General features: G+C 36.1%; 2 protein-coding genes across 2 annotated transcripts in view; both read left to right on the forward strand.

Annotated features, from left to right (window-relative positions):
• Positions 1–1,280: 1,280 nt before the first annotated feature.
• On the forward strand, positions 1,281–7,911 carry LOC144442169 (glutamate [NMDA] receptor subunit 1-like). The gene is made up of 2 exons (XM_078131438.1): positions 1,281–1,685; positions 7,789–7,911. The coding sequence occupies exons 1-2, from the start codon at positions 1,281–1,283 to the stop codon at positions 7,909–7,911; spliced, it is 528 nt and encodes a 175-aa protein (XP_077987564.1).
• Positions 1,631–15,489, forward strand: part of LOC144441941 (glutamate receptor ionotropic, NMDA 1-like) — a 166,961-nt gene continuing 153,102 nt past the window's right edge. Inside the window, exon 1 of the mRNA XM_078131207.1 lies at positions 1,631–1,685. The gene's annotated coding sequence lies outside the window, so the exon portion shown is untranslated. The remainder of the gene's footprint in view (positions 1,686–15,489) is intronic.

The following is a 15,489-nucleotide window of genomic DNA, read 5'->3' on the forward strand; positions in this document are numbered from 1 at the left end:
AAATTTTCATGCATATTCATCTTAAGGAGGGGCTTGTAAAAATAACCACCAATGCGTTACCTAAAATGTGTGAATGACAACGTCTACACACTCATCAAACACAATTACCATAAACTGATAAGACATAGTAAGACATAAATGTGTTTGTCAACACCTGCATGCAGAGATTGAATATATTAAAGTATATATATGCATATATGGCCCAACCCACCGCTTATCGTAATCTCAATGGAATGTCCGATCTGAAAATGACATTCGCTAGACTGTTCGGGCAGGCCCTCACATGCGAACTTCGTTCGCTTATAGTTATAGCATCGAAAGAAAGCCCAAACGTCTAGCAGCAAGACTACTATTGTTATTGAGATAGTGTCAAGGCTATATAGAGCTTAGTAGCTATTGTTATTGAGATAGTGTCAAGGCTATATAGAGCTTAGTAGCTATTGTTATTGAGATAGTGTCAAGGCTATATAGAGCTTAGTAGCTATTGTTATTGAGATAGTGTCAAGGCTATATAGAGCTTAGTAGCTATTGTTATTACAGAGGAACAAGGAACATTGGTTGCATTACGTTACATAAAATAAAGCCTATAACATTGGAATAAATCAAGGAGTGATAGCATTAATGCCACTGTGGTGTTTCTATTGGACTTATTTACCTATCATTATGATCATTTCTTGATTAATAGCGTTGATAATGTAACTTCCGTCATTGTTTACCCTTTATGAGAAATGGTTCAGTCTAATACTGATCTGGTCCATGATCCATACATTTCGAGACACTTGTGCATCCCTATCATAGAATGGTTTATTCCTATTGATAGCGATCAATTTGGTGAGATTTGAACAAGCAGTGTTGCAGTGTTTTTAATGCAAGGCCAGGGATAGCAGACGATCGCATCCTGCAGGAAGAGACAATTTTACCTCCTGATGTGGAACATATTTTACCGTGTACTCAACATACTGCATAACTAGAATCCTATTGAAGGGTCATCTAACGTAAATTGCCGATTGATTTGGGTTTTTTAAGCATCACACCGCTACACGTGGCGTGATTTAGCAGAGTCGCTGAAATAGAAGTGAAAACAAAATCATCTTTTGATGTGGCATACTCTCAGCTGCAGACAGTTTTCTGACAGTCTCACCACTAACGGTTAATCAGTGCATTGCTGCATACCAGGATCTAACATATATAGTTTCTCTCATCCTCCACGTGATTACCTTAGGAAGAAAGACTAGTTGTGTGTGTGTGAAGCATTTGTAGTATTCACCTTGATCACAGCGATGTGGTTCAATTACTCCGTTCTACCTTCATATATCCTACTTACTTGCTTCTTGAGAACAGAAGTTGTCGACGCTGCTGATCGTCACGTCAATATCGGATTTTTACTGAGTAAGGAAGATTACCATGGCTATGTCAATGAGGTATTAAATGACCTTAATAATCACAGCCAACTTTTACCGTCCAACACTAAACTAAATGCTACATTTGAAGTGTTGAGTTGGAATCCAATCGAGAGTGCCTTGAGTGTGTGTAAAACTTTAGTACCGACTCAAGTGTACGCTGTTATTGTCAGCCACTCTCGTAACTTGTCATCGACATCACCAGCCTCTATATCCTATACGTGTGGATTCTATCGGATCCCAGTCATCGGAATCAGTACGAGAGAGCATGTCTTTTCCGACAAGGTTAGTTTACAAATATATACTTTTATATACTATTATTACAATTGTAAATTGTGTTTAACTCAATTGCCATCTCCTTCAAATTCAGTTTTCACCCCTCCACAGGCGCACTTGTTTCCCGAGATATCAGAACATTTCTATCGGAATACAATAAAATGTCGATAATATCGATAATATTGACGTATTTTAACCAATTGTATATGGAAGGGGTAAAATTACACTTGTTTCTATGATCGCGCAAGTCCACAGACCGCGAAAAGATTGTATATAGTGGGTGGACTTGCGATCATAAACAAGTGTAATTTTACAAATTTCATATACAGTTGGCTATAAACACGTCAATGTTATCGATATTATCGATATTTTATTGTATTCCGATAGAAATATTCTGGTACATATCTTGGGGAACAAGTACCTGTGCCCCCCCCCCCCCCACCATTCCAGAAGATACTGAGCACCATGCCATCAGTGGGTGTGAATGCTGTAGTCAATCAAGTGGACTAGTGATTACTTGCTCCCCTGCAGTGTACAGGGATTCTTATATTTTTAGACTCATGGCCAGGCAGCTGTGTTTGTACACATACTATTTATAGGGGATACTTTCATGTATGGCCAGTGGCTTGAAATGAAGATGTTAGTAATATGGACAATCAAGTAATTGTCGTAAGAATATATTAAAAAATTTAAATTATAGATTTTAAAGGATTCTGGAATAAAAACCAACAACATATGATAACATTATAATCATAGAAAAGTTACAAGTTTGAAGAGCATTTTAATAGTAGGGCTTATATTGTTACAATGGCAACCAGCTGTGTCATAGGCTGTGCATTATGATCATACACACAAGTAGTATAGATATCAAACAGCTAGCACTCACTACACTCCTAGACTAGAGAACTATCAATAGGAGTTAATTGCTATTATATTTGTTGAGATGAGTAAACATGATGGGGAATCAGTAACTCACTAAAATGGAATTATTAGTTTAGTAGTGGTAGTGGTAGTAGTATGGTCTTTTATTGTGTACATCCAAGGCCATCAACCCAAAATATAAAATGTAGTTGCTTAATTGTTGGAGACAGGATATATCTATGAATAAATTAAGTGGAAATGTTACAAATGAAATTATGATAAATTTACATAAATCTCTCTATGTAATTTCATAGCATGAAATGTAAATACAACAAGGTGTTGAAGAATATGTAAATTATCTGATGAAAGTAAATTGATGAATATATCTGTAGTTGGATGTTCAAAGTAACATCTTGGTAAATACTTAGTTCTCACAACATTAAAAAAAGGAACAAACTAACAGAAAATGATATTCAACCTCTACCTGATTTAAATCGCATAGCTGAGATAACCTAATATACATCTTTCAATAACATGTTTGCCAGTGTAGTTCCTATAAAGTATCGTTACAATGTTACTTGTACGCCTTCACTCACACTGTGACAGTCTAGTCCAAGTCATTACTTTAGAAGTCCTGATATGCATGAGATGCAATTTAAAATTCATCCACAGCCACCCACACAGTCATTAACATCAAGTCATTGTTAATCAATCACAAAACCAATAACACAGTCCCTCATAAAGTTAGTGTTTATTGGGGTAGTTATGTAATTTTAATCCAACTACATGGTATATTTGTCAGCTCAGGATGCTACTGTTTATGTCACTAGAACAGTTGGGTTTCACTGATTAGATGAACAACTTTTTGTGCTGATATAGGGACTTTGACCAGATGTGGTTTTCGGGTAGCACAGCTATCCAGAGTTGCCGTCTTTTGAGGCCTCAGTGAAATTTTGCCTTTTATCTACTACCTGCCGAAGTACTACATATGTATTTTTACGCTGTAAAAAAGTAACAAAACTACAACCTCTTTGTCCTACATTATCAGCCTGCAGAAACATTATAAGTTCAACTATTTCAACCTCTTCTTTATATCATGAGTAACGTCAATCAAGGTATGACTTTATTAGTCCATGCCAGACGAAGTCTGGGATGGGGACTTATGGATTGGCTTCCGTCTGTCCGTCCGGAGCCGTTTCTTGGAGATGCCTGGACCAATTTTTTCAAACTTTGTACAGGGCAACACACTATAGCATACATATGCACGTCGATTTGTTTCATGCCTAGCAGCCATTTTGTTTGTGAATTTTCCCTGTCCAAAGCCATAACTCAGACATGCTTGAACAGATCTCATTCAATGGTATTAGGATAGTGTTCTATGACATACATGTGCATATTCATTGTTGTCGTGATACAATCCAATATGGCCACCTAGCAGCCATTTTGTTTGCGAATTTTCCATGTCCAAAGCCATAACTCAGACATGCTTGAACAGATCTTATTCAAAGTTTGTATTAGGACAGTGCTCTATGACATACATGTGCATATCCATTTTCATTGTGATACAATCCGATATGGCTGCCTGGCAGTGATTTTGTTGGCGTAGTTTTCATGTCCAAGCCATAACTCAGACATGCTTGAACAGGTCCCCCCGCCCCCATACCCGACCCATCCTTTATTGTTGAATGCTTTATTCTATGACATCATCTTGAAGAGTAGACATGTTCCATGTCCAACGAGCAGACACAACATATCTAAGTCTGTTTGATTGTGTTGTTGCGTGATCAGAGTAGTGATATCAAGAAAATGACAACATAAACTGCCAGTTCCTTAAAACCCAATCATAGTGAGGACTATGTCATTCTCAATGACTTGTTAATTTCAGTTCACCTTTTGTTAACGTTAATTGGTCATGTGAGAATGCTAAATACAATGCACATGGTATCCTTCCGCCAAGAGGTAGGCATTGCTCTTGAATATTGATCTAAGGCTAGGAGGTCATGCCTTAATTAACCATGCAATCACGTTGGCGCAATACGTAAATCGTTCTTGAATATTGATCTAAGGTTAGAACTTCACGCCTTAACCAATCACATTGGCGACAAACATAACCTTAAGTATACTGCTCACCAGTTTACAAATAACATTTATATGCACGGTGGTTCTCAGTGAAAATACATATCTTGCAGAATGAAGAGTAAACTGTGATACCATTCAGAAAACAAAAATACAAATATCACTATACCATTCAGAAAACAAAAATCTCTTGAATTTTTAATAAAGATATCAACAAAATCATTTACATTGTTTACTGCTTGATAATTCCAAACATCCTGTAAATTATACACAAATAAAAGATTTTTTACACCATGAATGATTCAACCCATGTTTTCCTAGACCTAACTCCAGATTCTTCTATTAGATATCTACATGTATATCATATTAGAACATTTTCTGGGGTATCTATATTGTGGCATATTGATAATTTTGTCCTGTACTAATAATTAACACACCGTTTTGCAGTGTAAAAAAATATTGCGTAGCGACTGCACTCTCCAAGTCCTGACAACATGCTCGGTGCATTTTTGGAGGCACCTAAAATGGTCTATATGCCAAGTATTGGATCCTTTCAAGACTTTCATACTTTTCAAACCTCCATGTACCATATACCCCCGCATAGCATTGAAAATTTAGAGTATCACATGGCGATTTCTAAAAACACATATGCTAGTGGTATGCATAGAACTATACATTGTACATATGTATTCAACCACCCAGCCAGTCCATCTGAGTTTATAGATGGCTTTACTTCCAATACAAAGGAAACATATGGTAATTTTTGCACTAGTGCTGAATACAGATATACAATGGAGGCTGTAATGTTACTATAACATACATGTAGGTAATGAAATTTTGATGAATTCTACTACACTGGCACAGTGATACTAATTCATTGCTATGCTGGCTGTATCACTAGCAGCAATTGAGACATTTACTAATTGCATTTAAATTTGGAATGTCATGGTATAGTGATACTGTCTTGTTAATAGTCTGTGCTATATTTTGTGTGGAATTCCAGTAGCAATCACATTAGTTTCTTGCTAATAACATTCAACAAAATATGTAATGTATGCCACAGAAATTCTGCTTGATGAGTTTTGGAATGTGGGTTGCATTACAATGACTTTTAACAAATTGGATTGACTGTGTGATATGAGTACATTAGACTAAATGGACTCCAAATAGTGATCTTGTCTACAGTTAAAGCATATTGTCCTCAACAGTATCAAATAGCTTTTAAAAGGTCAAACAACTCAATTTCTTTCAACTGAGACATAGTATTATTTTTCTGCAAAGATACTGTGTTACTAATCCTTATTTAACTTTTTGGATTTATAATATTACAACAAGATGCCATTGACTTTCCATGCAAATTACCCCCTAGGCCAAGGACTTTTTAGGTTGCACACAGTTGTATACAATGTTTTGATAGTGATCATTTTACACCAAAACAGGTGGGATATGGTCTCATCTACAAGTATATCAATAATTTTGAAATATTGAATTGTAATTTACATGAATGTATGGTCAGTAACTTGACCAAGGAATTAGGGAAAATTGGTATAAGACACACGTTTTTGGTCAAAAAAGCATGTGAAATTTAGTTTTTTGATAAATACAAGGATTACAATTGGAAATTAGCTGTAAAAATTAATAGACAGATAGTATGGGCTTTAAGTAAAATATTTATCATAAAATCAACAAGTACTGTCCATTGATGTTTACAGTAAATACAAACAAATTTGCATACATCATATATACAAATACTGCATACATATAAGTCTACAGATAGCAGCATAACGATATGTCTCACAGACGATTATGGTAACAGGACAACTGCCCTTGGACAATTGCCCCCGATTTGTTTTTACCTCTCTCGCTTCGAACAAACTCCATAGTGACTGACAAGACGATACAGAACACTATGACTATGTTGGTGACTGGCAAGCAATATATATCTTTTAAGTGTGAAAAATAAAAAAGTGTGTGAATTACCCTGGTAAGTTAAAATCAGATAAAAAAAAGTCGTTGACTGAAACACCCCGAAATTACAAGTGTTTATGTATATCTAGTCTAGCCGTTTTGATTTATTTCGCCATATATTGGGGACATAATATGGAAACTTCAAATAGCTAATATTTGTGAGAAAGTGTGAGTAAATATCGGTAAATGTTGGTTAATAAGACGTTTAGATTGTAGTTTTATTTACTGATGTTTATTACAACCATAAGCAATGTATCTTTTCACAACATTGTTGAGTTTTTTCACCTGTTGACTACGCTCGCCATAGCCTGGGTGCTAACGATGTCCCGCTATGACGTCACAAAATTGTGTGGCCTAGGTGCGACTGGAAATACCCGAACACTCTCGAAGTAATCCGAAGGGAACTCACTGAAAAAAGGTCATTTTAAGGTGTTTGCAGACGCAATTTCAAAGTTTTAAAACCAGAACACGATTCACGAATATGTCGTCTAGCAAAATAGCAATAGTGAATGTGAGCATTTTGAATCACCTTTAATATCAAACTACATGTCGTCCTATTTGGTGATAAATGTATCCATGCACCTATAGATGTAGTTTTATAGGATGCTGACTGTCCATGCACCTATAGATGTAGTTTTATAGGATGCTGACTGTCCATGCACCTATAGATGTAGTTTTATAGGATGCTGACTGTCCATGCACCTATAGATGTAGTTTTATAGGATGCTGACTGTCCATGCACCTATAGATGTAGTTTTATAGGATGCTGACTGTCCATGCACCTATAGATGTAGTTTTATAGGATGCTGACTGTCCATGCACCTATACTTTTTTTTAGATGTAGTTTTATAGGATGCTGACTGTCCATGCACCTATAGATGTAGTTTTATAGGATGCTGACTGTCCATGCACCTATAGATGTAGTTTTATAGGATGCTGACTGTCCATGCACCTATAGATGTAGTTTTATAGGATGCTGACTGTCCATGCACCTATAGATGTAGTTTTATAGGATGCTGACTGACTGTAACTACATGAATATAGAATCTGTACACATATATCTATTTATCTATCTCATTTGCTTATGAATTGAGTTTCAACTTGATAAACTGTTTATAAATTGCAGTTAAATAGATATGCCTGTTAAATGATCTGCGTTTTTGCTTTAATTGAAACTGCTTCAAGTATAATGCTTTTAATATGGCAGCAACCAGTTACATGTAATTTAGCCATGCCTCCAGTGGCAGCAACCAGTAATTTAGCCATGCCTCCAATGGCAGCAACCAGTAATTTAGCCATGCCTCCAATGGCAGCAACCAGTTACATGTAATTTAGCTATGCCTCCATGGCAATGGCAGCAACCAGTAATTTCGCCATGCCTCCAATGGCAGCAATCAGTTACATGTAATTTAGCTATGCCTCCAATGGCAGCAACCAGTTACATGTAATTTAGCCATGCCTCCAATGGCAGCAATAAAGTAATGTAGCCATGCCTCCAATGGCAGCAACCAGTAATTTAGCCATGCCTCCAATGGCAGCAACCAGTTACATGTATTTTAGCCATGCCTCCAATGGCAGCAACCAGTTACATGTAATTTACCCATGCCTCCAATGGCAGCAACCAGTTACATGTAATATAGCCATGCCTCCAATGGCAGCAACCAGTAATGTAGCCATGCCTCCAATGGCAGCAACCAGCAATTTAGCCATGCCTCCAATGGCAGCAACCAGTTACATGTAATTTAGCCATGCCTCCAATGGCAGCAACCAGCAACCAGCAATTTAGCCATGCCTCCAATGGCAGCAACCAGTTACATGTAATTTAGCCATGCCTCCAATGGCAGCAACCAGCAACCAGCAATTTAGCCATGCCTCCAATGGCAGCAACCAGTTACATGTAATTTACCCATGCCTCCAATGGCAGCAACCAGTAATTTAGCCATGCCTCCAATGGCAGCAACCAGCAATTTAGCCATGCCTCCAATGGCAGCAACCAGTTACATGTAATTTAGCTATGCCTCCAATGGCAGCAACCAGTTACATGTAATTTACCCATGCTTCCAATGGCAGCAACCAGTAATGTAGCCATGCCTCCAATGGCAGCAACCAGTAATGTAGCCATGCCTCCAATGGCAGCAACCAGCAACCAGTAATTTAGCCATGCCTCCAATGACAGCAACCAGTTACATGTAATTTAGCCATGCCTCCAATGGCAGCAAGCAGTTACATGTTTTTAGCTGATGCGGATGAATTTACAGACTACAAATTTAACCATTGTTAACTCTAACTTGTGTTACAGTGTCGGAGATGATCATGTCCACTTGTGTGTTGATTCAGATGCAACTACCCTATGATTATAGGACATCCTGCTTGCCAGGCCATAAAAATGCTATATTGTCGCCTATTTTTAAACGTCTAAAATTTGATACAATGTCATAACTTTTCACTAGACTTGCCTGCGATCCCTCGAGTGGATCCAACTCTAGTTCAAAATGTAATATTTTCAATGCAGTTTTGAAAAGTTTGTGTTTAACGTGATTTCAAGGCCACAATAAAGGTAACACTGTCAATTTCACCCAGCCCTTCATTTCCTATACTGGTGCTGGTATAATTATGTTATTCTCCAATATTATTCAGCTGGAAAATGCTCATGACTGAGGTGTTTTAATTATCACTACACGTATAGTGACAAAGGCCCCTTGGCTCACTTGTGTTTTCCTTGGGCTGAACAAAGAAAAGTATTGGAGAATGATATCTAATTGATTGTCAGTGTTAATTGACATAGACACTTTCTAGTAGAAATATTCGTAATTGTGTTTTAATGCAATTGTTGAATAATTGATTTAATTGATATTTAGACCTAATATGAAAGACTAGAAAATACTTAGTACATATACATCAAGACTGTTTAGGTCAAGGAAAATATCATTTGTAGTGATAGTAAATCCATGAAATAAGAATGCCTACTGTATTCTCATGTATGTGTGCAAGATACATGTTACATTTTCCCCTATAATATCAGATGATGACAACGTTACTGAAGATTGATTGATTCATCTTATCTAATTTATTGCTTTTATTACACACATCGTCCACACTCTGATTTGCTGTTGCCATAGCATCCAATTTTAAGAGGAAAAAGTTATGATGCACAGACAACTGTGCTGTCACTAAATTGCAGAATAAAACCCCAGGCCATTAAAGTTCCATCTCTTGTTGTCTCATGTAAACTGCCAAAATCAAATTAAATTTTCAATTCAAAAAGCTATATTTATAGCAAAATATAATAATGCACATGTGAAATTATCTGATATGATTTGGCTGCAGGTAATGTATCTCAATATGAACTATGCCAGATTAGTCCTCATTCTACTGCTGTTATTTCATATCAAATGTTATTATAGTCTTACAGTTTTTATTTCCCATAAGGCAAGGTAGTGTAGTAGTGATGGCATCCTGTGTTTGTATCCATTTCTGTATACATGATATCTCAAAAACCACTGGGTTCATTGTATTGAAAGTAATGGTACACACCTGGTTGTTAAAATAACTGCAAGAGCTAATTTGAGCTCTAAGTATGTAAACAACTAAAATCTGTGCATACTAATTGGCATTATCAGCATTTTTTTGGCCAAATCTATGCACTCTAATTAGCATAACCAGTACATTTTTTGTCCAAAATTTGACTGTAATGCAGTTTATGTGAACATATTTTGTTTGACAAAATTAAACTTGCAGGCATGCTTTTTTTGACTAACTAAGTTTTGGTCGAAATTTATAATAATAATTTAATAATAATTAGTAATTTAATTATATGATAATAATTTAATTTATATCGTTGCATCAGTGCAGAAAGGTCGTATCTGCTATACAATTGTATAGGCAGATATGACCTTACTGGACTGATGTGACGATATAGCAACTCAACTCCATAGAGACAGTGACCAGAGCTAAATATCCAGATCTAAGAGAATGCAAGATTAAAAAGATGTTTTTTAGCATATGTGTACATTTAAAAACATTGAAATTATCACAATGACAGATTTGGAGAGGAAGAACATTCCATAAAACTGGAGAAGCAACATTGAAAGCCCTGTCACCATTTTTTTGTACTGGCTATAACAGTACTAAGTTTAAAATGGTCAGCAATGTGGAGAATATGAAACATGGAAGAAAAACAAATCTGACTAACATGAGGCTTCATTTTGAGACGAGTCAAAGATGGCTCCAAGGCTCTTTGCCTGACACTGGGCAGAAATGAACACATCATATTTGAAATAATTACCCTAGTGATATGCAAATTAGGGCTATAAATATGTCCTTTTTGGTGAAAAGTATAATTCTAAAATTACTGGGAAGATGTGGCTGAGATGTTGTGAGAACGTTCTTAAGGGTGTTTAGATTAAGACGTATTCTTGATATGAATATTTCATCAGTGATATGCAAATTAGAGTTAAAGTGTGTCTTTTTGGTCAAAAATCTGTAATTCAAAATTACTGAGCAGATGGGCTGAGATTTGGTGGGAATGTTCTATAGTCTATTTAGATTAAGATGGATTCTTGATATGATGATTTCATCAGTGATATGCAAATTAGGACTAAAAGACATAGTGTGTCTCTTTGGTCAAAACTCTATAATTCAAAATTACTGAGCAGCTTGGGATGAAATTTAATGGGGATGCCTATAGGGATGTGTACATGAAGATGTAGTCACAATATGATCATCCCATCAGCAATATGCAATTGGCCCTAGCAACCATGGCCATGCCCTTAATAACAATGAAGAATAAAAAAATGTATGTTAATATGACTAGCAACATCCAAATGGTGGTTTATATTGCAAAAATGAAAACAGGGAAGGGTAGGCAAGTGAATGAAATTCCGAAAATGTATGCAAATATGCCTAGCAACAAGACCACTTTAGTGAATCAGCCTTTTTTTGACACCCTGACAGCGATGAACCTGTTGACGGTGGCTTTCACATGTCTCAACTATCATGTGAAAAAATGTACAAATCTGTTTGGAATTACTGAAACTATCTATAAGAATAATCATTTTAGATGATCAGACTTTTAATTTTCACGTTAATAGAAGGATTTATTCAACGTTAGTTGATTGATCAACTTGTAAGTGCTGAAGTAAACGTTTGCAATAAACCACACTATCACGAGAGTCCTTTAGAATTCACATCATACTCATGAAATCTCATCTGTCATTTCTGGATTTACATTCATATAAGTTTCACGTTATACCTCAACATTGCCTAGCTTAGAACCTTTGCATAGGTGGTATCGTCCTCTCCACAGTCTATCCCAATCAATTATGATGAAGGTCCTTTAAAAGTTGCCACTACGATTGAAGATTGGTTCATCATTTACCCATTTTTTCTTCCGTAAGGATGGGATATATTTATGGGTGGAAGTCTGTGTGTCTGTGTCTGTCTGTGTGTCTGTCTGTGTCATCGCTTTCTCCATAACGGCTTGCTCAATTCAAACGAAATTTTGAAGACGTATTCCGTAGGGTAATGGCATATTTTAGTAGGCCACTAAAGAGGAAAAAATAGTTTCTTGTCAGGAAATGTTGTGGTACGACGATGCGCTTATTTTTTTTTTCTACATTCTCAACAAATGTCACAGTACATGTTGTGGTTGGCCAGGAGATCACTAACAGCAATGACCATATAGCAATCAATGAGAAAAAATAACTGATTACATATGTTCTGTTGTATTCCAACAATTGTCTGTAGGAACGACAATCTCAAAACTTTGCCCTTATGGAAGACATTCAGTTTACATCTGGTGTTAACTTTCGTTGACAAGATTACATACTGTATGTAGTCTAGTGCAGTGTTGTTTATATTTGTGTATGATGAATCTTTTGTCTAAGCAGCAAACACATCTTGAATTTGGCATCAGGTAATCCTCAAAGCTATGTCAGATGTTATAAAACCGAGAATTGCAGGTACAAGTAATTGTAGTAATGAGGTAATGTCTACAACAAGTGTAATACCTTGCTCGGACTATGGGCCTGTCATCTATGTCGCAAGAAATTGGTTGACGGATGAGGTCACAAGTACCATCATTTATAGTTGTGAAGACCCACCAAATGGGAAAAAAGTCTCTTAATTTCAGAAACTTCTGTTTAGGTATTGGTGAATATTAAAACTATGTTTATGTAGCACTCAAGTGGTTGTATTTGTAATTAATTTATTGTGCAACACTCCATGGCCAGTAGTTACTTGGCCATATGGTTATTTTAAAACAACATCTGTGTCCATGTTTGTCAGCACAGTTTCTGACTGTAATTTCTTCAAAATAGGACAAATTGCATTGCTTCTTTTGATTCCATTTTAATATGAATTAAAAATCCTTATTGTGATTTTGACGCATGCAAAATGAAATGAACTCTTACCCCCTCCCCCTAAACGAAGGAATTACATTTGTCATGTGTCAGTTTTAAAATGACATGGCCCTAATACTAGTTGAATGTTTTCAACAAATGATACAAAACATTTATGATTTGGCAAACAAAGTGGGCTTGTGGATGATTAATGGTACATACAAAAAATGTATGGTGACTTACTCGTCATATAAAGCCATGTGTAAATGTACGATGACTTACTACATCATAAAGCCATGTGTAAATGTATGATGACTTACTACGTCATATAAAGCCATGTGTAAATGTACGATGACTTACTATGTCATATAAAGCCATGTGTAAATGTACGGTGACTTACTACGTCATAAAGCCATGTGTAAATGTATGGTGACTTACTATGTCATATAAAGCCATGTGTAAATGTACGATGACTTACTCGTCATATAAAGCCATGTGTAAATGTACAATGACTTACTACGTCATAAAGCCATGTGTAAATGTATGGTGACTTACTATGTCATAAAGCCATGTGTAAATGTACGATGACTTACTCGTCATATAAAGCCATGTGTAAATGTACGGTGACTTACTCGTCATATAAAGCCATGTGTAAATGTACGGTGACTTACTACATCATAAAGCCATGTGTAAATGTACGGTGACTTACTATGTCATATAAAGCCATGTGTAAATGTACGGTGACTTACTCGTCATATAAAGCCATGTGTAAATGTACGGTGACTTACTCGTCATATAAAGCCATGTGTAAATGTACGGTGACTTACTACATCATAAAGCCATGTGTAAATGTATGGTGACTTACTATGTCATATAAAGCCATGTGTAAATGTACGGTGACTTACTCGTCATATAAAGCCATGTGTAAATGTACGGTGACTTACTCGTCATATAAAGCCATGTGTAAATGTACGGTGACTTACTACATCATAAAGCCATGTGTAAATGTACGGTGACTTACTATGTCATAAAGCCATGTGTAAATGTACGGTGACTTACTCGTCATATAAAGCCATGTGTAAATGTACGGTGACTTACTATGTCATATAAAGCCATGTGTAAATGTACGATGACTTACTCGTCATATAAAGCCATGTGTAAATGTACGGTGACTTACTACATCATAAAGCCATGTGTAAATGTACGGTGACTTACTATGTCATAAAGCCATGTGTAAATGTACGGTGACTTACTCGTCATATAAAGCCATGTGTAAATGTACGGTGACTTACTATGTCATATAAAGCCATGTGTAAATGTACGATGACTTACTCGTCATATAAAGCCATGTGTAAATGTACGATGACTTACTACATCATAAAGCCATGTGTAAATGTACGATGACTTACTCGTCATATAAAGCCATGTGTAAATGTACGGTGACTTACTATGTCATAAAGCCGTGTGTAAATGTACAGTGACTTACTATCGATGTCATAAAGCCATGTGTAAATGTATGGTGACTTACTATGTCATAAAGCCATGTCTAAATGTACGGTGACTTACTATGTCATAAAGCCATGTGTAAATGTACAGTGACTTACTACATCATAAAGCCATGACTGTGTAAATGTACGATGACTTACTACGTCATAAAGCCATGTGAAAATGTTGGGTGACTTACTATGTCATAAAGCCATGGGTAAATGTACGGTGACTATAATTACTACGTCATAAAGCCATGTGTAAATGTACGGTAACTTACTATGTCATAAAGCCATGTGTAAATGTACAGTGACTTACTATGTCATAAAGCCATGTGTAAATGTACAGTGACTTACTATGTCATAAAGCCATGGTGATTACCACATGTATACCAGATATCAACATATTGTGTAAATGGTGGTTACTGTACACCAGATATCAACATACATGTGTTGTGTAAATGGTGGTTATTGTACACCAGATATCAACATATTGTGTAAATGGTGGTTACTGTACACCAGATATCAACATATTGTGTAAATGGTGGTTACTGTACACATGATATCAACATATTGTGTAAATGGTGGTTATTGTACACCAGATATCAACATATTGTGTAAATGGTGGTTATTGTACACCAGATATCAACATACATGTATTGTGTAAATGGTGGTTACTGTACACCAGATATCAACATATTGTGTAAATGGTGGTTACTGTACACCAGATATCAACATATTGTGTAAATGGTGGTTATTGTACACCAGATATCAACATACATGTATTGTGTAAATGGTGGTTATTGTACACCAGATATCAACATATTGTGTAAATGGTGGTTACTGTACACCAGATATCAACATATTGTGTAAATGGTGGTTACTGTACACCAGATATCAACATACATGTGTTGTGTAAATGGTGGTTATTGTACACCAGATATCAACATATTGTGTAAATGGTGGTTACTGTACACCAGATATCAACATACATGTATTGTGTAAATGGTGGTTACTGTACACCAGATATCAACATATTGTGTAAATGGTGGTTACTGTACACATGATATCAACATATTGTGTAAA

Source organism: Glandiceps talaboti, chromosome 11 (genome assembly GCF_964340395.1).
Source record: "Glandiceps talaboti chromosome 11, keGlaTala1.1, whole genome shotgun sequence".
Classification (NCBI taxonomy): Eukaryota; Metazoa; Hemichordata; class Enteropneusta; family Spengelidae; genus Glandiceps; species Glandiceps talaboti.